Genomic DNA, 24,703 nt, shown 5'->3' with positions numbered 1-24,703 from the left:
AATTTGCCATTAGCCTCATCCAAGGACAGGGTGGTCTTTTAGATCAGGTCTGAGGTCAAGAATGGGGTAGGCTGAAGGAAATTCATGTGGCCTTGGATAGTTTCATATCTAATCAGTGTTATACTGGGTTCTCTACACTCATGAATCAGTGGAGGAAAAGATGAAATTCACTTTTATTCAGAAGATAATTTCCACAATGAATGAGTAACTTTGGGAACAAGGGATTCTAGCTTTTTGCATTAAGTGCATATTTCTTGCATATATCTGATTCTGATTTTTGCCAATGCTTTTATTTCATGAAGGCCTAACCAAAAGACAAGGAGGAATATGGGACACAGTGTTAAAAGAAAAAATAAGTTCAGACAGTGACACTAATGATAGAAATAGTGAGTTAAATTCCAGAGACAAATTAATATTTTTAAAAATCTTAATTCAAATTACAGTACTAGCATTGATCAATAATAGCTAAAAATAACCTTATTTGCTTTGTGGAATTTGCAGTTATTTTAAACCAAAGATCAGCCTGAAACATTTTCCACCTAGGCATTTTAAATACTCTATAAAATCTTAATGAGCTACTTTTAACAAGACATCAATACAAATTTTGTGGCAATTGCAAAATAATATTTTAAAGGTACAGTAGAGTCTCGCTTATCCAACCTAAATGGGCCAGCAGAACGTTGGATACGCTAATATGTTGGATAATAAGGAGAGATTAAGGAAAAGCCTATTCAACTTCAAATTAGGTTATGATTTTACAAATTAAGCACCAATACATCATGTTATACAACACATTTGACAGAAAAAGTAGTTCAATAGGCAGTAATGCTACGTAGTAATTACTGTATTTACAAATTTAGCACCAAAATATCACGATGTATTGAAAACATTGACTACAAAAATGCGTTGGATAATCCAGAACGTTGGATAAGCGAGTGTTGGATAAGTGAGACTCTACTGTATCTTTATTTTCCAAGAATATGTTATTTTTAATGTCCTTAATCTCCCTTTTCAAATGTTTATCCAGAAAAGAAAGGAGATGACAGAAGGATAGAAATTAGTCAATCATGGGAAATCATGAGAAGTTTCCAGGTCCAATTCAAAGTTCAGGTGATTACCTATAAAGCCCTATATGCATCAGGTCCAAACTATCTTCAAGACCATATCTCCTTCAAATACGATTGGTGGGGATGAGAGAGAAGGGCTTCTCGGTGGTGGCGCCCCGGCTGTGTAATGCCCTCCCTAGAGAGATCAGGCTTTGCTTCAAGTCTTCCGTTCCAGTTTAAAAACATGGCTTTTAAAGCAAGCCTTTGATCTTATGTAGGTTTTTAAGGATTAGTCCGAGGACTTACTGTGGGCATCACATTGGCACTGGGCTGTGACAATCTGTTATTAATTATGATGTTTTACATTGTATTTATGTATGTGTGTGATTGTAATTCTGTGGTTTTATTGTTTTAGATTTATGTATTGTCTATATGCAGCACTTTGCTGTATTTTGTTAGCCGCCCTGAGTCCCTTCGAGGAGATGGCGGCAGGGTAGAAATAAAGTTGTTTATTAGTATTATTATTATTATTTTATTATGACACAGCAAACAAGATAGATATGCTGGATTTCATATCACAAAATCACAAATTGAACACTTCCCAAGTGTCTAGGACTGTGTGATGTATTTTTGGATGATGCGCGCAGATCCCAGCAGGGTGGCCTTTTGCATTTGGCAGATCGTAATTTTGTCAATGTCTATTGTTTCCAAATGTCGGCTGAGATCTTTTGGCACGGCACCCAGTGTGCCGATCACCACCGGGACCACCTGCACTGGTTTCTGCTAGAGTCTTTGAAGTTCAATCTTGAGGTCCTGATAGCGGCTGAGTCTTTCCTGTTGTTTTTCGTCAATACGACTGTCACCTGGTATGGCAACATCAATGATCCAAACCTTTTTCTTTTCCACAACTGTGATGTCTGGTGTGTTGTGTTCCAGAACTTTGTCAGTCTGGATTCGGAAGTCCCACAGTATCTTTGCGTGCTCATTTTCCAATACTTTTGCAGGTTTGTGATCCCACCAGTTCTTTGCTGCTGGAAGGTGGTACTTGAGGCATAAGTTGTTGTTGTTGTTGTTGTTGTTGTTGTTGTTGTTGTTGTTGTTGTTATTGCTGTTGTTATGTAAATCCCCAAATGTTACTAATATTTTATCCTCAAATGAGATAAAGAGTGGATAAAATTCAGTCCTTCCTCCAACTCCCCTAACCCTCTAAAAACAAATTTTAATATTTTTCCAGATAATTTCTAACAGCTCAAACACAGTTTTTCTTACTTAAGCCTCCAACATATCTTAACATTTGTTAGAACTTCTCAGACAAAAACATTGCCCCAAATTCCCCAACCGGGAAATTTTGCTCAGTGGAGAAAGTGCATAGCAGATTCATAAACTGATAAGACCACTTAAAAGCAGGACAAGTGCAATGCTAGATGCATATGAACAAAGGTAAAAATACTGCAAAGATATACAAGGCAAGTTTCAACCTGGGTCTAATACAGGAAGTTGTCTTATCCTGGCTACCTCAAAGAGAAACTTGGCAATGGCCAAGGTCACATGGGGGAAATTGTCACCTAGTAAAAACTTTACATGGAATTGGACTGATCTACCGGGTAGGTTGCTCAGTAGTAGGTTAATAATATGTAGCTGAGCCTTTTTGTAAAAACTGCAGAACAATAAGTTGTGACACATACACTTGCATTTTATGGGACTCCCGCAAATCTACCTCAAAGCACTTCAGATGTTAACAAATTGCACCTTGCCTTGCTACCTTGTCACAAAGGGCTTGTTCCGGTGGCATATGCCAGTTTAGACCTAGATCATCCATGGAGCCCACAAGCTCCCATTAGATTATGCAGAGGAACTTCCAGAGGGGCTACGTGGAAAATCCAAGGCTAAAATGGCATATGGAGAATAGGCAGCAATATTTGGCCACAGTCAAGTTCTTAAGATAATTTGCTTCAGGGAGAGGCCCAGCATTGTGTATACTCAGGGCTCTTTGAGAACAAGAAACAAATGAGCGAGAACGCAGCTCACAGAAGGCAATGTCCCACAGTCTTTGTTTAATAGATTTCAGTGTCATGTCATAACCCAGATGAGATACTCTGGTTTCTCTTTAGATTCTGAGTTGTTGCATCCTACTGGGAACAGGTCTACTTGATGAAAGGACAAAATGTGCTTCTAGTTTCAGGGTACTCTTATGGATAATGTTTGACTTCAAAATACTAGAAAGAGAGAACATACAGGGTCAGGGGATAGTCTAGCAAAATTAAATTTCCATAGATCAAGCCATGTGTTCAGTGGTTTTTTTCAACTGTGTAATTATTTCACTACAAGAAATATGCTCTATCCTGATACACTCTTACCTGTCAGTTGATAGGAAGCAATTCTAAGAATTCCAACCACCATAAAGAGTTTTGCCTTTATTTTTATATCTCCCCTCAAAGCATATTGCTCAGTGACTGAATGGTTATGTATTGCAACTGTTGTTCAGTTATTACAAGCATAGTAAAAGGTTGAATAAACAATAGATAAAAAAGAAATTAAAAATGGAAGTTTATTTTCATATTTGTAGGATACATTATCATGACAAACTGTAAATACATACAACAGATAAAAGGTGGCTTTATTACATGATTGGCTTACATCTTTGTTTGCTATACAAAGCCTTGAGCACAATTGTTCTGGTGCTTTTACTCACAGAACACTCCTAACTGCAGTTCTGTAAAAGGGAGTTCTCTGAACACCTTGCTGAACTTCAAATCCCAGGTTTATTTGGGAGCAGAAAGACATGAGAGTTTGCAGTGTAGTCTTATACACAGTTTAATTCAGTACCACCATTTTACAATACAATGTACTAAGCGTAAAAATAGAATATGACAATGTTAATGAGGTTTCTTAACTCAGTCCGACAAACAGATTTCTCTTCTTTATCCTTGGTCAACTCAAGGCTAGAGCTGGAAAGTACTTCAAGGTGTTGTGATAAATATATAATTTCCTGTGGTACACATATGAATTCCACCACAAGTTCTGCTTATAGGTTGTATAAGTTTTTATAAACCTACAAAACATGTAGTGAAAGAAAAAGATGTATCCACACTCTGGGCATTACCAACGTACCACCTACGGTTTCTCTAAAATGTCCAGCTGGTGAATTCTTATTTCTATTGACACCAACTCTCTGAGTATCTGACAAGGTTAATATAACAAGCCAATTCAAAATGCCCACAGAAAGGAGTATGTTATGACTGTGTGGAAATGGTTTTTGGAAACCTCTTGGTACATTATACAGCCAGCTGCACTTTTTACCTGTAAATACACTCAGCATTACACCAACCATGCCAAAAATACCCTGAGTTTTTAATTCTGATGGAACTTATGGATAATATTTCAAACCCATGCATGGCTGCCCCTTTAATTCTAAAACCTCGGGTTTTAGGACTTTAAGGAAGTATGGTCAAAGCCTTCAAAATGCCTTAAGCAGTTTTCTACTTATTCCATTTGAACAACAGACTCCTATACCATATCCCTTCCTACTGTTTTAAAACTAGTTTGCCACACAACATGAGAGGATGCTGCTTGAGGTAAGCTTAAAGCTCCATTGGAAACAGCCATTCAGCTCTGGATTCAGGTCAGTGAACTGAATCCTTGGATGAACCTCCCTATGTCAGGGTCATTTAGTGCCCCAATATCTTGGACACACCGGCCTAAATCCTGTTAGTAATCCTATCTAGAATAGCCCAGTTGAAACAGTCATTGAATAGGAGCTCAGTGCTTAGATAAATCCCATTGACTCAATGGATCTATGGCCGTTGTGCCTACCTGTAGGATTTGAGCCATTATAGTCAGTCTTCTATTATCATGTTAACTGATGTTCTCCTGACCTTGGTGCCCTTTTAATTAAACTCTAATACAAAGAGATGGGGAAAGAGAGGGGATGAAGGGTTTTGAAAGTGCACTGAGAATATATTGAGTATCAATATAAGGCAGAGGGTTATATGCTTGTAAATATCACTTGGATTGTGTCCCTTGAGGATTTATTGTTTTCATTATGGAAAATCTTGAATTCATAGGCAGACTAGCTATTCTGAGACAATGACGGTAGCCGGCAAGGTTCTGATACTGCAAAATCTTGCATGTAACATTCTGTTTCATGGATCAGTAAAAAACAATGAGCAAGGCAGGAGATGAGGGGCAGTCAGACACACAATTTGTTTTATATAGAGAGTACGACGCAAGTGAACTATAGGATATTGTTCAATCCTACATCTATTTTAAATAGTTTGCTATTACTCCTTTAATTAAACAATGAACCAGATATGTTTTTTGAAATGAAAGATATTCCATTTTACTTGCCCATCCCACCCTATCCCAAAAAGGTATATATCATTCTAGGAGTGTGTGGTGGAATCTCTCTTTGGAGATCTTCTGCTACCATCAAAACAGTAGGGCCAATCAGAACCAATATTCAGAAACAAAGATGTGCACGTTGACAATATTACGGTGAGAGACAACCCCTCCAACAACATAGTTCATCTCTAGTTTCAAGGTTGCATAGAAAGGGCCAATGATGGGCTTCACTTGACGAACAACACCTATGAGTTGGGGAAGAAGACAAACATTAAGATTAGTGTCACAAATATCAATACATCTATGGTAGGAGTTCCTTTTACTAAATGCAACAAGTTAAACAGTTGTACTCATTTGTTTGAGAAGTTGGAACTGCCTATGATAATACACGACCTGGGCACCTCCACGCATAGATCTACATTTGACAACAATCAGAAAATATTGGTTGTTATCAAATGCAGTTGTTGCACAATGCAGCTGTCAGGATGTTAACTGCAGTTAAGAGATTAGAGTATGGTACCACCTGCACAATATTTCCCAGACCACCCAATCCAGTTTCTGATTCCAGATTATCTGCTTTGAACTGGCAGTGTAGGCTCATATAATTCAGTTTAAAGCAAATAATCTAGGATCAGATACAGGATTATATGGCAGTGTAAATCCAAACTGAAAGAGTCAGATCAGATGTCTAAAGCTCTATGGTGAATCTTCAAAAAATTACAGTTTTTGACATCACAGGCAAATGATCCCAAAAGCACTCTGGGTGCTGTAGTCTAAATACTGTACTTTCTGAAAGTTCTGCTCTTTGGTCTAAGAGGGTCTTAGAATTCAAGTGTTACTCCAAACTATTGTAAATGCACTGAAACAAAGGGATTTTCATGTGTCAGCTCATCATTCAACAATGGATTCAATGCCTCTGCAGTAGTTGGAGAACCCTTGTAAACCACACACAATCTGTCCAAAGCAATCTGCCATGTTCTGGAAATTTTAGGTGACTTGGTCATTTTCAGTGACTCTGAAGATAACTTTATACTTGGAAAATGACTTCTCAATCATTTCCTCTTTGGAAAGGGCCTTTATTGGGCCTAAAATGGTTCAGAGAGGGCCAAAATGTGGTGAAATTATCTCACACCCTCCAGAAAAGAAAGGGCTGGTGGCATCTGGGGACAAAAAAACAACAACATTTATTTTAGAAGATGGAGCCTCCAATGGCCTAGGGGATAAAAGCCTTGTGACTTGAAGGTTGGGTTGCTGTCCTGAAGGCTGCCAGGTTCGAATCCCACCCAGGGAGAGCACAGATGAGCTCCTTCTATCAGCTCCAGCTCCATGCGGGGACATAAGAGAAGCCTCCCACAAGGATGGTAATAACATCAAAACATCCGGGCATCCCCTGGGCAACGTCCTTGCAGACGGCCAATTCTCTCACTCTAGAAGCAACTCCGGTTGCTCCTGACATGAAAAAAAATTAGAAGACCACAGGTTCTTACAAGTGGAAAGAAACATGGCAGACTCTTTACATCAGGAATTTTTCACCCCTGCCTAATGAGTTAAATCTGATGTTCTTCAGATGTTTTAGGTGATACCATACTTGCAAACACATCACAGATGAAAACTGGAACACATATAGCCAAACAACATCATAGTGTGGCAAAAGTCATTGACACACAAGCATGAGGTGACAGCAGTTTGCTTTTGTCCAAATCCACTGAGAAATGCTAGATTCCTCTTCTCCTCTATTATCCACCCTGCTGAGCTGAGTGCAAAACTACTGTGCATTTTGAAATCACTTTGAAGCAACTGAAATAAAGCTGTGGGTAAATGGGGAAATTTAAGGAAAGGAGAGAGAAAAGTGGACATTTTATAGTAAAGGTAAAGGTTTCCCCTGACGTTAAGTCCAGTCATGTCTGACTCTGGGGGTTGGTGCTCATCTCCATTTCTAAGCCGAAGAGCCAACGTTGTCCGTAGACACCTCCAAGGTCATGTGGCCGCCATGACTGCATGGAGCGCCCTTACCTTCTCGCCGGAGCGGTACCTATTGATCTACTCACATTGGCATGTTTTCGAACTGCTAGGTTAGCAGGAGCTGGAACTAACAGCGGCCGCTCCTGCCGCTTCCGGGGTTTGAACCTGGGTCCTTTCGGTCTGCAAGTTCAGCAGCTCAGCGCTTTAACGCACTTCGCCACTGGGGCTCCTTTTGAACATTTTATAAACAGGTAAAAAAGTGGGAAGGCAGATCCTTGTTGGCATTTAGGAGGAATTATAAGGATCCCTTCTATGAGCATCTCACATTTGTTTTTCTTTGCAAATAAACTACTGTTCACGCTGGGAGCAGCTGAAAACTGAAAAGCAAAGTAAAGATGGCAGCTTGGGAGAAATATTCCTTCCTGTACTAAACAGTGTGTCCTGTTGGCACACTGTATCTGCAAAACAGTGGCAGAAAGAGGAAAAATGCTTTAGATGCAGCTTCCATAAAGGAAGTCCAACACTAGAGGCTGCTCAGAGCCAGGAGAGTTTTGTGTCCCCCTTGAAAAAAGTACAGTAGAGCTAAATGGGCCAGCAGAAGCTTGGATAAGCGAATATCTTGGATAATAAGGAGGGGTTAAGGAAAAGCCTATTAAACATCAAATTATGTTATGATTTTACAAATTAAGCACCTAAACATCATGTTATACAACAAATTTGACAGAAAAAGTAGTTCAATACGCAGTAATGTTATGCTGCAATTACTGTATTTACGGATTTATCACCAAAATGTCACGATATATTGAAAATATTGACTACAAAAATGGCTTGGATAATCCAGAGGCTTGGATAAGCGAGGCTTGGATAAGTGAGACTCTACTGTATTACTGTGATGACATTGCATAAATAGGTGCATTAGTTCTGTTGTCTTGTTGTTGACTATAGACAGACAGATTTGGCACATTTTTGAAAACATGTATTTCAGAAGCAATAATAACGATATGGGTCCCTTAAAGATACTCCTCTTTCAAAGCACTTCTACTTTGAGACAAAAATTGTTGGTTATCTTCAGTCTACATAAGTATCATCCCCAACTTTCTCTCTCTCCATTAAGTTTTCTTTTTTTCACGATACCCAGAGCACATTACTATTACTGTATTGTACTGAAAGAGCAAAATATGGGATAATGATGGTTCACACAAATTCAAAACTCCTGCTAAGCTCAACATTTTGATATAGAATTCCCTCACATAGTTACTGGAATCTAAAATGTGGCATTTGATTTGGAAGGAAACACACAATTTAAGGAAGGATTATTTGATACACATCCCATTTAGATCTCAGTTGCGATCGTGTTTCAAAAGTGGAGTGCACAACAGCATTTAAGGAATTCCAGAAGTTCTCTCTTAGCAGTTCCCTAAGAACACATTGGCTTATGATCAGATGGAAGAGATAAACGTTTGCTTATGCCGGCTGTCAGCACCCTTTTTCAAATGCTGTGATGACCTTAAAGTTCTGTCCTATTTAAATGCTGGCTAATATTTTCAGCATGTGGCGAAATAGCACATTTTCCACCACATTCATTTTCCCTCCTATATTTCATGAATGTATTTCTCTTTTAACACAGCCCTCCTGTTCCCAGAATTTTCTTGTATTGATTTCCCTATACTATAAAACTGGTTTCTTTTTGACAGCAGCCAAAAAGGAAGGGTTTAGATGGGGAATCTTCATGGCATGCACCTCTTGCTAGGAAGAAAGGACATGAAATGTTAAACTGGATCTTTGGGAAGCACTTTAGGAAACCATCTCTATTTTTTCCATGTTGTTTCTGCTCCTGGTACCAGAATTTCTGTAAAAGAAATCATTCCCAGGATCATATCTACTTTGTTAACTTAGACACATCTGTGCATGGCTTGTGGTAATGTAAAAGTTAATTTTGTATGCATAGAAGGTCAGCTCCTTACTGGCAAGCACAGATGCTAAAGTCACCATAATTATACAATATCAACCATTTTAATTTGGGGAAATTGTTGTGGAGCTTATGAGGACATATTTTAATCACTGAGACTCAGGATGTGGAACATAAGAATTTATGGCCACATGACCTTGGAGGTGTCATCAAGTCATGGGACAGCCTTCGTGGGCCTCCCATGAGGCTCCATTTCCTAAGCACATGGAAACTGAGTCTGAAACCCATGGGATAAAGTTTTTAAAGGGGCCGGGCTGTGGCGCAGCTGGCTAGGAACCAGCTGCTATAAATCACTACTGACCGAGAGGTCATGAGTTCAAAGCCCGGGTCGGGTTAAGCTTCCGACCATAAAAAAAAAAATAGCCCGGGCTTGCTGTTGACCTAGCAGCCCCGAAAGACAGTTGCATCTGTCAAGTAGGGAAAATTTAGGGACGCTTTATGCGGGAGGCTAATTTAACTAATCTACAACACCATAAAACTGCTCATGAGGAAAAGAAGAGGAAGAACAGCCACCAATGGACGGTGAAGCAACAGCTCCCCCTGAGGTCGGAAATCGTGAAGCTGGAAAGATGTTAAAAAATGCCTCTGTGTCTGTCTAAAACTGAATGTTGTTTGTCTATTGGCATTGAATGTTTGCCATATATGTGTTCATTGTAATCCGCCCTGAGTCCCCTTCGGGGTGAGAAGGGCGGAATATAAATACTGTAAATAAATAAATAAATAAATAAATAAGTATTTTCAGGAAACAGAGAAACAGAAGCTAGAGCAGGACAGTTTATTGAGAAATGGGTAAACATTAGAGGGAAAGGTTGGGAGGAATCAAGGCATGCCCGTTGGGATGAGGATAGAGGTGTCAGAGCTGTCACTTCAGAAATGACGGAGAGTACAGTGCATAGATCTATGTCTCTTAAGCCTCATGTCCTATCTGCAGTATGTATCTTCATACACCATTCTCTAGTACTCATAGGTAAGGACTGCAGAAAAATGTTCTTAAAGTGCTTCGGGAGTACATCAGGAAAAACAAGCTCTGTGAGTGCAGACTGCAACCAATTTTGTTTCTCTTGTTCTGCCAGTCACACTCCACGTGCCCAGACATACACTTCTAGGTTTTTTCCCCAAACCCCCTTCTTTGTCAAAAATTTAGAGCAAGGATGGTTTTGCCTTGTTTATAAGAAGAGATGGGTCTACTAGCAGCTTCCAGGAACATATTTCTCATTTTTAAGGAAAGAGGAGTTACCCATCCCTGCTCTATAAAAATAAGGCATAGCATTATTGTTATTAGTGCTATTGTTATTAATATCTAATAATTCAGAAGAGCCCACCAACAAAAATCATATGGGACACAAACAAAACCATATGGGATATTACTTTGCACAGATGCCAAGATCTAGCTGGTATTCAGCTTAATATTTTTAATCTTCTCAATCCTCTCTTCAGAGTTTCTGGTATTCTGCTCAGATGCTTCAGGTATTCTTTTGGCTCGTCTCTGTTGCTGTAAGATATAATTACCTTTCCCTCCTCTTTGCACCCTATGAAATATGCAAGCCCCTCAGGCAGTTCACCTTCATGTCTGGTTTCTGCTTGCATTTTGTATCACATAGCCAGTTTGCTAATAACCCTTCCTCCTGAACTCAAAAGAGCTATTCTGTGAATTAACTCATTCCTTACAGTTCTCATGAGCTGATAACACTCTTCAACGTCAGCATAGTTAGAACTGTATATCTGTCCTATAGCTGGGTCAATGGATTGTTTTACTTGTTTCATTCTAGGCACCTTTCACACTACACCACCCGCACTGTGGTGGAGGCTTTTAAGCATAGGCTGGATGGTCATCTGTCGGGGGTGCTTTGAATGCGTTTTTCCTGCTTCTTGGCAGGGGGTTGGACTGGATGGCCCATGAGGTCTCCTCCAACTCTATTATTCTGTGATTCTATGATTCTATACATTATGTATATGATTGTGTTTTCTGGCATGGGAGAATGATGCTCAATTACATAGTAGAGTTGTGCTTTCGGGATAAACCTTGACCTGTTTTGTGTCCCGGCTTATGATGGGGGTCTCGATTCATTTTTGGGAGCCTCCCAAAATCGGGAGGGCAGATATCTGTTTTCACTGTAGGTTTCCGAAAGATCTGTTTTCTATCAGCCCATTATGAGAGGGATAGGGCTTCCCAGGCTCCCCTTTCTGTCATAGTCATTTAAACTGTTTCTACTCTAGGGCAGGCTACACGCCACAAACACACACACTTCAAGGCAAGGAGGCAAGTTCTGTTTCTTACTCTAGGGGAGGCGCTCGGCTGCAGGCAGTGCTTTCTGGGCCTGCATGCCACACACACACTCTCCAAGTCAAGGAGGCAAGTTCTGTTTCTTACTTTAGAGGAGGCGCTTGGCTGCAGGCAGCACTTTCTGGACCTGCACACCATACACACATTCTCTAAGGCAAGGAGGCAAGTTCTGTTTCTTACTCTAGAGGAGGCACTCGGCTGCAGGCTGTGCTTTCTGGGCTTGCATGCCACACACTCACTCTCCAAGGCAAGGAGGCAACAGGCAAGTTCTATTTCTTACTCTAGAGGAGGCGCTTAGCTGCAGTACTGGCACGTACTTTAAGGGGGCTTCTTATCTGTTTCTTTAGAGGAGAGACACTCAGCTGCAGGCAAGCTGCACACCACATATGCACTCTCCAAGGCAAGGAGATTGCTCACAAAAAGCAGGCGAGGAGCCGGGATCAGGTCCCATTTGCTTTTGCGTCGAGCTGATTTTCTTGCAGGGAGGGTACTTCCCATTACATGCTCCCAAAGGCAATGAAAGTAACAAAAAATGAATGTAATGAAGGAAAACGGGTTCCACACACAACTCTACTGGATAGCTCTTGTGGTTTCTTCCTACTCCATGTTTCCATGAGTCTACACAATTATAACATTTTGATGCAGTTTTAATGCCATTGCTGCATCCTACAGAAGCCTAGAATTTGTTATTTGATGTGGCACTAAAAGTCTCTGGCAGATAATTCTAAATACCTCATTAAACTACAAATCCCAGAATTCTATATGACCATGAAGTTTCTGGTTGGCCAGGCTTACTATTATTTCACAACAGTTAACAGCAAGGGCTTGTCCTTAACTAGGCATGTTAGTTTTGATGTCTTAATTAAATATATATTATATTCAGCATTTTCTGGATCATGCTAATAACCTACAAGTATACTATTTTAAAAGTGGCCAGTTGGGTAAGTGTCACATTTTCTCAAGGCAATAACCCCACATCTGATCCTCAGTTACACTAACTAAACATGGAAGTCCTGTTTATAAGTTATGTCCCATATTATAGGCATCAGCATATTTTATGGTTTTGAATTCCACAAATTCATTCTATGTTGTTTCTTTTTTGTATCGCTTCAATTTCCCCTTCCAATCCTTTTTTTTAATGACGCCATATTCACAAATTACAAGAAAAGGAAAGAAGTGCTTCTGTTCCTGAACTATTTAGGCTCTCAGATGCACTGTGGCTGTGTGTTTCCATTTACTTAAAAAAAAAGGAATAAAAAGGCCCTAATACAGGGGATTTGGCCTGGAAGCCATAGCCCAATCAATCCATCATCGCCTGGAGATGACAGACTGACAGCTATTTTAAACAGAAAGGTCTGCAGAGTGAAACCTGTAGAACTGTAACATATGCCAATCCCCAACCAAATTCTATAAAACAGGCTGAAGTACAGGGTCACAACGTTCTCTTTAAACCCTTAAATATAGTGAGTTTACCACTATAATTGGGGGAAGAGGATTCTAGCCAATAGTGTGTAGTTCTTCTTAGAGGGCAACAATATTACGAATAACCAAGTCATTATTGAAAACATGAGTGATATCGTTCTCCATCTGTCTGTTGATTATTTTACACTGCTCTGCAGATGCGGCTATTGTTGTGAGTTTACACTTCTAAGGCAAAGACATACGAGAATTTCATTAACTTCTTTGCTATTTTTCTAAACTTGTTTTGCCCTTGGTCTGCCACTACCATTGTGTCAGTAAAATGACAACAACACTAATCAGGGACTTCACTGTGAATGGTAATATTACAGATTTAACTGGCCTCCTGCTAACCTTTGTTCAAGATGTAATTTTGCATCTAATTCCACATTTTATACTTTCTTCAGAGAGATGCAGGACCCTTTCACACTGCATCTTTATAGCACTATGATTCCACTTTCACTCTCATGGCTTAAGATGTCCTAGGATTTGCACATTGGGGAAAGATATGTATAATTCTCAACCAGAAAATTCCAGTGCCTCGCCAAGCTACAAATTTATTTTATTTATTTAAAATATTTATATTCCTCCCTTATGGGGACTCATGGCAGAGAACAACATATATATGGCAAGCATTCCATGCCGGGACATAAAATAACTATAAATATACATTTATATAAAAATCAGAGAATTCTATATGGTACCACAATGGCACTTAAAGAACAATCTGCACTTGGAGGCTATATTTCAGAGGAAGAAACTGGCAAAAAAAATCTCTTAAGTATCCTTTGTCTAAGAAAACCCTGTGAAATTCATGGAGCCAGCATAAGTCAACAAACACCCAACTGCATAGTGTGAAATGGCTTTGTGTCTTCATCAGACTGATTGTAGGATTTCATTTGTGCCAAGGCTCACAGGGATCAATCCAGGCATATACAAGTTCAATGATTTCAGGAGTGGAGTCCTTGACTTTAAATAAAATGTGGCCTCCATTTCACACATCATTCTCCATCCCACCCACCAAAACAGCTTTTGCAAAACTTTTTTTTGTGTGTGTGTCAGGAGCAACTGGGCCCAGGCCTGGGCTGTGGCGCAGCCTGGAGAGCAAGCCAGCTGCAACCAGCTGCAATGAATCACTCTGACCAGGAGGTCATGAGTTCGTGGCCCGCTTGGAGCCTATGTTTGTCTTGTCTTTGTTCTATGTTAAAAGGCATTGAATGTTTGCCTATATGTGTAATGTGATCCGCCCTGAATCCCCTTCGGGGTGAGAAGGGCGGAATATACATGCTGTAAATAAATAAATAAATAAATAAACTGGAGTTGCTTCTGGAGTGAGAGAATTGGCCGTCTGCAAGGACATTACCCAGGGGACGCCCAGATGTTTTTTTGTTTTATCATCCTAGTGGGAGGCTTCTCTCATGTCCCCGCATGGAGCTGAAGCTGATAGAGGGAGCTCATCCACACTCTCCCCGGGTGGGATTTGAACCTGGCAGCTTTCAGGTCAGCAACCCAACCTTCAAGTCACGAGGCTTTTATCCCCTAGGCCATCGGAGGCTCCTTTTGCAAAACTAAAAATGGCATTTCAACTGTACTTTTTGCAAGTGCTTGTGTAGGGACCATGGGCCAGAAAATAGTAGATTATTGCCTATATAGCTTTGCCTCTGCATATATCATATAGCCTTTATATAGACAATATAAGCACTTTGTATGAATCAAAGTAGAATGTGCAACACAGGGCCTGTGCCCCTCTTCTTCCTGTGAGCTGGTGCCTTCCTTCAGGAAGTTCCAGAGAGAGAAGAAAGCTCAAAGTAAACAAGTTAGGTCATTGATATCACTTGTGCCAAAGTAGGTGTGAAAGGTGGAAAAGAGTCTCAGCCATTGGTCAGTTCTAGATAAGGCCGAGATATAACATTCTTTGTTTGCTACGACATGCTTTGCGACGGCCATTTGGATGGTACGGACCCACAAAATGTGGGTATCTACGGCTGTTTTGCCTTATCATCAGCTATGATAATAAAAGGCTTGTTTTATTGATCTGGAATTCTCTCCTTTACTCCCCCTCTGGGCTAGTCCCTTACACTTGGTGCAGCTATGATGGTGCCTAGAGGCAGGAAATTTCAATGGAACTTGCCCACAACATATCTGGACATTAAGCACATGTTGTTATTGCTAGTCTGTGCCTTTGGTTGAACCCCAATCATGGTTACCCTATGCTGAAGTTTTCCTGACAAGGTTGATTCAGAAGATAATTGCCATTGCCTTCTGTGGCTGAGAGAGTATGATTTGCCCAAGACCACCCATTGGGTATCCCTGGCTGAGCAGGGATTCAAACCCCAGTTTTATTGAACCCTAATTCCATATTCAAATCACTGCACTATCCAGGCTGACCCCGATTAAGCTTATATTAGGCTCATGGTGTCCTAAACCTTGCCATATTTTGAACAAGAGCACCACCATGACATCCTCAGTTGATTTCAAGGGAGGTTTATTAATGACATGAAATAAGTGCTTGCTTTTAGCTACATGAAAAAATCAGGATGGTACTGGATAGGAGGGAAAACATCCTGTAGTTGACTGTACTGCCTGAATAAAGGTGGTATTACAGAGCTCTATCACAAAGTCAGGGGGAGGGAGAGCTTTATGGGGCTTTATAATACCCCCAGGCTTCAATAAGACTTTCTTTTTGCACAGGCTGAAAACAAATTTTTCACTGACAGCTGGTTAAAAGAAAAAAAGAACAAAACAAAACAAGATATGTCTCAGAGTGTCTGTAAAAGGGCTTAAAGAGAACAAGCTGAGGCTTTACTTCTGTTTACCTTTCCCCCCAGTTCAGCTGTATTTTAAGGCTGCAAGTGACACCTTGTGAGTTAAACTGCAGAACTTGGAGACTGCTCAAGTTTTCTTATTTTGCAGAACTTGCTGCTGAGGCCCATGCCAAACTTCACTCTGAAAAACTGCTTTAGGGATCATCTGAGTGACCAACATTCCCACTGTCCCCCAAAATATGGAGAATGTATAGTTAAGGAGAGTATGATAGAAGACAAAATTAAGAAAGCACAGACTTCAGAGAAAGGGCTGGTGGGAGTAATATACAAAGGGATGATCAAAGATGAGGAATACATCATAAGAACATTACAAGACCAATGGCAAAAAGAGGGGGTATTTACAAGACAAACAATAGAGAACTTAAAAAGAGAGGCCACAAAAATTAAAATCGAGAAGTACAAAGAAATGGAAAGGAAATTCATATGGAAATGGTATCGTACCCCAGCACAATTAGCAAATATGATCAGGGATAAAAATTCAACATGTTGGCATTGTGGAATAGGTAAGGGATGATACCCACATGTGGTGGGAATGTCCAAGGGTAAAAATATTTTGGGAAAAAATAACAGGGAAAATAGAGGAATTATTCAGAATATCACTCCAAGTAAACATGGAATTAATGTTGATGGAGATATTAGGGAACAATAAGATTAACGTATAAATATCAAGATCTATTCAAAGCTATGATTCTTGCAGGGAAGGCAGTAATAGCTTGGGGCTGGAGAGACAAAAAAAAAGTGGAATATGGTGAATTGGAATGATTATTTGTTTGACCAGGTCCAATCAGAAATTATTGCAAATGTAACCTCTGAGGATAAGAAGGAAGATGAAATGAGGAAAATTAAAGAGAAATGGACAATATATTCAGATTGGATAAAAAGAGGCGAAGCCAATGTAACTATTGTACAGAAATGAGAAAAATTGTGCTCATGGTTGGAGTTAAATTTCTAATAGAATTGTGGTATGGGGTAGGGGTGGGGGGGAGGGGAGGGGGTGGGAGAGGGGAGGGAAGGGGGGAAAAGAATGAATAGAATGATGATATATTAGATATGTGAGTAGACAATACAGAAGGGACGAAGATGGAGAAATGTGATAAGAGATAAATGATGTGTAGGTATGAATGTTTGTATTAAATGTGCAATATACTCACAACATGAAATATAAGATAATATCAATAAAAATATATTTTAAAAAAACCATTCCCACTGTCTCGCTCATTTTTTAGTAGATTCAATATATGTTAATATCAAGAGATTGCTACTGATAGCAGTTCTCAGACACACTTCGCATGACCAATGGTAAATAGGGTTATCAGATCTATATTGTTCAACTTTCCTATTTTTTCTCCTAGTGGAAAATAAGGATGCTAATTCTCTAGTTTTGGTGGCCTTGGATCTAAACAAGAGCAAAGGCCTGTATGCAAATCCTGAGCTCATCTAAAACAGCAGCAGCTTGCTACACTTTAGAAGGCTAGATTTCCTGTTGCAACTTGCAAAGAGTCTATGTATTTATTTAGTTAGCATTCTCCCCCTTTTCAGTGTTTGTGATACCAAGGCTCACCCTACATTCTGCTGTGCAACTACCTTCTGTCTAGAGCAGTGCTTCTCAACCTTCCTAATGCCTCGACTCCTCAATACAGTTCCTCATGTTGTGGTGACCCCTAACCATAACATTATTTTTGTTGCTACTTCATAACTGTAATTTTGCTACTGTTATGAATCGTAATGTAAATATCCGATATGCAGGATGTATTTTCATTCACTGGACCAAAATTGGCACAAATACCCCATACACCCAAATTTGAATGCTGGTGACTTAGGGAGGGGATTGATTTTGTCATTTGGGAGTTGGAGTTGCTGGGATTTATAGCTAATCTACAATCAAAGAGCATTCTGAACTTGGCACACAGAACTCTCATGACCAACAGAAAATTCTGGAAGGGTTTGGTGGGCATTGACCTTGAGTTTTGGAGTTGTAGTTCACCTACATCCAGAGAGCACTGTGGACTCAAACAATGATGGATCTGGGCCAAACTTGGCACGAATACTCAATATGCCCAAATATGAACACTGGTAGAGTTTGGGGGAAATAGGTAAAGGTTTTCCCTGATGTTAAGTCCAGTCGTGTCTGACTCAGAGGGTTGGTGCTCATCTCCATTTCTAAGCCGAAGAGCCGGCGTTGTCCGGTCATGTGGCTAGTATGACTGCATGGAACGCCATTACCTTTCCTCCGGAGCAGTACCTATTGATCTACTCACATTTGCATGTTTTCGAACTGCTAGGTTGGCAGAAGATGGAGCTAACAGCGGGCGCTCACTCCACTCCCCAGATTCGAACCTGCGACCTTTCGGTCTGCAAGTTCAGCAGCTCAGTGCTTTAACACCCTGTGCCACCGAGGGCTCCTTGGGGGAAATAGACCCTGACATTTGGGAGTTGTAGTTGCTGAGATTCATAGTTCACCTACCATCATAGAGCTTTCTGAACCCCACCAACAATAGAATTGGGCCAAACTTCCCACACAGAACCCCTACGACAGGCAGAAAGATCTTCAGCCTTGTCTGCCAAAGGGGTTCTTAAGACCATCAGAAATATGTGTTTTCTGATGGTCTTTGGCAACCCCTCTGACACCCCCCTTGCGACCCCCCAAGGGTCCCAACCCCCAGGTTGAGAAACACTGATCTAGAAGCAAGTAGGCTAGATTAAATGTTCTTTAGCTTGCCTCCCTAAGCAGGAGAAAAAGAATAGCCATGGCATATCAATTGGATCTAGAAGCAGCCTCATTAGTTAAGAATTTTGTCTTAATTCCCAAGCAGGAACATTTTTGTACAGTAGAGTCTCAGTTATCCAACATAAATGGGCCGGCAGAATATTGGATAAGCGAAAATCTTGGATAATAAGGAAGGATTAAGAAAAAAGCCTATTAAACATAAAATTACATTATGATTTTAAAAATTAAGCACCAAAACAACATGTTTTACAAGAAATTGACAGAAAAAGCAGTTCAATACACACTAATGTTATGTAGTAATTACTGTATTTACGAATTTAGCATCAAAACATTGAAAAATTGACTACAAAAACATTGACTACTAAAAGGTAAACTGTGTTGGATAATACAGAAACTTGGATAAGCAGAGCTTGGATAAGCGAGACTCTACTGTATGTGTTTGAGTGCCAGGCTGTCAATTGTCTTTAGGACTCAAGTTTAGGCCAAGAAACCTTAATCCAGTCAACCACATGCCATGTCATCTCCAATGAGTTTGAACAAAGTTGCCTCTTCCTTTCTGTTATTTTGCAATGCAAGAATTGTAATTACAGTAGAGTCTCACTTATCCAAGCCTTGCTTTATCCAAGCCTCTGAATTATCCAAGCCATTTTTGTAGTCAATGTTTTCAATATATCGTGATATTTTGGTGCTAAATTCGTAAATACAGTAATTACAACATAACATTACAGCTGTAAACACTTCGTAAACACTTTATAAATCCAATTTTAGAAAGTTTACCAGGGAGATCTGTAAGGTTTTTATGTTGATTATCTTTTTGGCAGACCAAAACCCCAAAATTACTGCCAAAGTTGCTAGCTTTTGTGCAGCAGCAATAGCTTGTCGATGCAAGATCTTGCCACAGTTTTAGAAGGTTTTAATATTTACTTGAGCATTTACGTTTGCCATTTTAGCATATAAATGTTTTATACCTTTTAACTACCATATTCAATACTGTGTTTTAACCTTGTTCTTCACTGTGTTTCTTAATATCTAATTGTATACGTTTCTACGCTGTTCTGATGCTTGTACATTTTCTGTTGCTGGTCACTGACTGTAATGTTTTTTTTATTTATATATATATATATATATATATATATATATATATATATATATATATCATAACATTGCAGCGTATTGAACTACTTTTTCTGTCAAATTTGTTGTATAACATGATGTTTTGGTGCTTAATTTGTAAAATCATAACCTAATTTGATGTTTAATAGGCTTTTCCTTAATCCCTCCTCATTATCCAACATATTCGCTTATCCAAGTTTCTGCCAGCCCATTTAGCTTGGATAAGTGAGACTCTACTGTACTATAATCCCTACACATTTATAGGTTAGATTTTTGTGGATTCAGTTACATTATGTAACACAAGTTTTGTTCCTGGGTTATAAATGTCATTTCCTAATTGTTTCAATCCGGAAAACATGGAACAAGTTGATTCAACTGCAAAAACTTTGGTTCTGCAGTCTGCACAAAACGTTAAAAATGGCACAAGAAAGGTTAAAGATGGCAGCCCCAAAATGAAGTTTCCGGAGTATAACAACTACTTTCACAGTTAGTACTGCACCATTCAACAGGAAATAATACTTTCAAGCTAGGAACAGATTTTTTTTCCAAATTTTGTTTGCTGTAGTGTTATTTATGAATTTGATTAAGATGTTATTTTAGGAAAGTCTAGGCCAGTGGTTCTCAGCTTGTGTCCCCAGATGTTTTGGCCTTCAACTCCCAGAAATCTTAACAGCTGTTAAACTGGCTGGGATTTCTGGGAGTTGTAGGCCAAAACACCTGGGGAACCAGAGGTTGAGAACCACTGGTCTAGGTGCTCCAGTGCAACTCCATGGCCAGTTTGTGGTAGAGCTTCTGGTAGTGCTAAAGGACCCCCCCCCCCCAACTACAGACTTGTATGCTTGTACTTCAGATTCTTTTGACAACTAATAATATACAAAAATATTTTTTCATACTCAGGGTAATATAATGATTTGAGTATTAGATGAGGACTCTAGGCATGTGTGTGTGTTCATGCACATATGTGTATGTGCCTTCAAGTGCCTGCCAATTTGCTGCAATCCCAGTAATTTTTCATAGGCTTTTTTAAGGAAGGAAGATTCAGAGGTTGCTTTGCGAGAGATCGGGGTTCAAATCCCTGCTCAGACATGAAAAACCTCTCTCAGGAAAGCAATGGCAAATCTCCTCTGAATTAATCTTGCCCAGAAAATCCTAAAATGCAGAAAGCAATCAAATTTGGTCTAAAGGCACATGACAACTGCAAATGATCCACAACAGAACAGAAGACGGAGCACTAACCAGAACTGTTGTCGAAGGCTTTCATGGCCAGGATCACAAGGTTGTTGTATGTTTTTCGGGCAACAACCACTAACCAGAAGATTGGCAAAAGGTTGGGAGCAGAGGATGGGTTTCATTTTCACCTCAATAGTATCCTGTACTTGCCCTGTTCTTCTTATATAAACTTGAAGGTTGGTTTGCTGATCTGAAAGCTGCCAGGTTCAAATCCCACCCGGGGAGAGCATGGATGAGCTCCCTCTATCAGCTCCAGCTCCATGCGGGGACATGAGAGAAGCCTCCCACAAGGATAAAAAAAAAACATTAAAAACATCCGGGCGTCCCCTGGGCAATGTCCTTGCAGACGACCAATTCTCTCAGACCAGAAGCGACTTGCAGTTTCTCAAGTCGCTCCTGACCCCCCCAAAAAAAAATGTTGTCCTTGGGGAGAACCTATCTTCACTACTGACCTTGGAGGACCCAGAATTTCCTAATAGAGACTCCTCCGGGTGACACAATGTACACATGTGTACATCATACTACATTCCCAAGGCGTCCCTAAGTTTATCAACTCTCCCACTGATCCCAACCCAAACATAATAGTAGAGAAACAATTAACCTTCACGTCCATCACTTTTATATAATTTTCAGCATGCACGCAAACTCATCCTTAGCTTACTTAACTTACTGTACTTACTTTCTCCCAACATCTCTATCTAGGACTTGAAAGCTTACAAGCCTGCATTAACACGTTCCTTCTTGGCAGCCAGGTTTGCATTTTTGCAGGATAAATTATGATAGTGCTTTGATATGATCTGTGATCCTACAATAATACAGTAAAACAACAGCACCACCTTCAGGCAAATTGGTGCTTTCATACACACGAGAGCTCTGTCTCCCGCTTAATAAACATTAAGGGAAATGCTAAAGATGTACAGTGGCACTTATTTCCCATGCCAGTAAAGTAATGCTCAAGATCCTGCAAGGCAGACCTCAGACTTCAGCAATACATGGAGCGAGAGTTGCCAGATGTCCAAGCTGGGTTCAGAAAAGGCAGAGGAACAAGAGACCAAATTGCCAATATCCGCTGGATAATGGAGGAAGCCAGGGAGTTTCAGAAAAACATCTACTTCTGCTTTATTGACTATTCTAAAGCCTTTGACTGTGAATGAATGAATTGTTTATTGTACTAGCCGTAGGCCATGACATCAGTAATATACAACCTTTATAAACACTTTCCAATAAAAACATTAAAACCTATTCAAAAATTAAAACTAGCTCTTTAAAATTATGATAGCAGCAACATAACAATGACAGTGTATGATTTGTATCATCCCAAACCATCACAATTTCCATTTCTGTCCTCAAGTATGGATTTTGCTACCTTAGCTCTGATCTTTTGGGCTGCAATTGCAAATGTGGCAACCTTTAGTGTAATATTTTTGGAATGATCTTTGACTGTATGGATCATAATAAACTATGGCATGTTCTTGGTGGTATGGGAATATCAAATCACCTTGTCTGTCTCCTGAGAAATCTGTATAAAGACCAAGTAGCCACAGTAAGAACAGATCACGGAGCAACAGACTGGTTCAAGATTGGGAAAGGAGTGCGGCAGGGCTGCATACTATCACCCTCCCTATTAAACTTGTACGCAGAACACATCATGTGACATGTGGGGCTTGACGAATCCAAGGCTGGAGTTAAAATTGCTGGAAGAAACATTAACAACCTTAGGTATGCAGATGATACCACTCTGATGGCCAAAAGTGAGGAAGAGCTGAGGAGCCTTATCACCAAGGTGAAAGAAGAAAGTGCAAAAGCTGGGTTGCAGTTAAAAGCCAAGAAAACCAAGATCATGGCAACTACACCTATTGATAACTGGCAAATAGAAAGAGAAAACGCGGAGGCAGTGACAGACTTTATATTTCTAGGCGCGAAGATCACTGCAGATGCAGACTGCAGCCAGGAAATCAGAAGATATTTACTTCTTGGGAGAAGAGCAATGGCCAACCTTGACAAAATAGTCAAGAGCAGAGACATCACACTGGCAACGAAGGTCCACATAGTCAAAGCAATGGTATTCCCCATAGTAACCTATGGTTGCGAGAGCTGGACCATAAGGAAGGCTGAGCGAAGGAAGACAGATGCTTTTGAACTTTGGTGCTGGAGGAAAATACTGAGAGTGCCTTGGACAGCAAGAAGATCCAACCAGTCCATCCTCCAGGAAATAATGCCCAGCTGCTCACTGGAGGGAAGGATATTAGAGGCAAAGCTGAAGTATTTTGGCCACATCAGCTTGTAAAAGATCACGATGCTGGGGAAAATGGAAGGAAAAAGGAAGAGAGGCTGACCAAGGGTAAGATGGATGGACAGTATCCTTGAAGTGACTGGGTTGTCCTTGAAGGAACTGGGGGCGGTGATGGCCGACAAGGAGCTCTGGCGTGGAGTGGTCCATGAGGTCACGAAGAGTCGGAGACAACTAAACGACTGAGCAGCAGCAGCAGAAATGTTTAGGGCTCTGGGTTTTGTTTTGGGGTTTTTTGTTTTGTTTTGTTTTATTTTGGAATACTTGTATTGCATTCATGTACATAATAAATATCTTGGAAATGGGGCCTATATTCTCCCAAATAGGTAATCTGCAATAGACATTTGTCTTTTGATTGCTTCTACATGATGCTGACCCCCAATAAATATAACCTAACCCATTAATCCTTCATTTATCCAGAAGAGAGACTGTACCCCTTAGTGATGTTGTTCAGATAATGGGAATGCCCATTGTCACAGGTCTTCATGGTTATGGATACAAGATAAAATTTTAAACTTTCTAAAACAAAAAATCAGAGCCCCTCAGTGGCACAGTGGGTTAAACCGCTGAGCTACTGTACTTGCTGGCTGAAAAGTCTATGGTCTGAATCCAGGGAGCAGGATGAGTTCCCGCTGTTAGCCCCAGCTTCTGCCAACCTAGCAGTTCAAAAACATGCAAATGTGAGTACATCAATAGGTACCGCTCCGGCGGGAAGGTAACGGCACTCCATGCAGTCATGCCGGCCACATGACCTTGGAAGTGTCTACGGACAACGCCAGTTCTTTGGATTAGAAATGGAGATGATCACCAACCCCAAAGTCAGAACCGACTAGACTTAATGTCAGGGGAAAGCTTTTACCTACCTTTATCTTTATCAAAACCAAAAATATTAAATAAAGTTGAAGACTATGTCATGACGTAGAGAAACAAAAATAGCCATTGACCCATATCAACATTTAGGAAGCAAAGCAGTACTTCTTAAGTTTTTTCCACTCACAACCCCTTTCCACTTCAGAATTTTGTCATGATCCCAAGAATATCTATATATATAAAAGAGTGATGGAATCCTGGCGACCAACAAAACAACAAAACTAAACACCCCACAACCCAGAAAATTGACAGCACAACCCCTCATCCATGCCTCTAGGTTGATACAACAAAAAGAAAAGAAAAATAAAGTCCTAATTATAGAGGTAGAGGAATAATTGTTTTTATCCAATTGCTGACAGTTAGAAGGCTAAGCTCCACCCACTTGGTCTCCTAGCAACCCACGCAGCCCAGGGGACAGGCAGAGTTAGGCCTCACTTAGGCCTCTTCCACACTGCCTATAAAATACAGATTATCTGATTTTAACTGGATTATATGGTAGTGTAGACTCAAGGCCCTTCCACACAGCTATATAACCCATTTATAATGGACTTAATGTCAGAGGAAAACTTTTACCCTTTACCTTAACT

General features: G+C 40.1%; 1 protein-coding gene across 1 annotated transcript in view; it reads right to left on the bottom strand.

Annotated features, from left to right (window-relative positions):
- Positions 1-3,576: 3,576 nt before the first annotated feature.
- fbln1 (fibulin 1) overlaps positions 3,577-24,703 on the bottom strand; it is a 104,653-nt gene continuing 83,526 nt past the window's right edge. Inside the window, exon 17 of the mRNA XM_003221428.4 lies at positions 3,577-5,632. Coding sequence (XP_003221476.1) covers positions 5,493-5,632 — 140 coding nt within the window. The 3' untranslated portion in view covers positions 3,577-5,492. The remainder of the gene's footprint in view (positions 5,633-24,703) is intronic.

Source organism: Anolis carolinensis, chromosome 5, assembly GCF_035594765.1.
Source record: "Anolis carolinensis isolate JA03-04 chromosome 5, rAnoCar3.1.pri, whole genome shotgun sequence".
Taxonomy (NCBI): Eukaryota; Metazoa; Chordata; class Lepidosauria; order Squamata; family Dactyloidae; genus Anolis; species Anolis carolinensis.
This window is presented reverse-complemented; position numbering and strand designations above follow the sequence as displayed.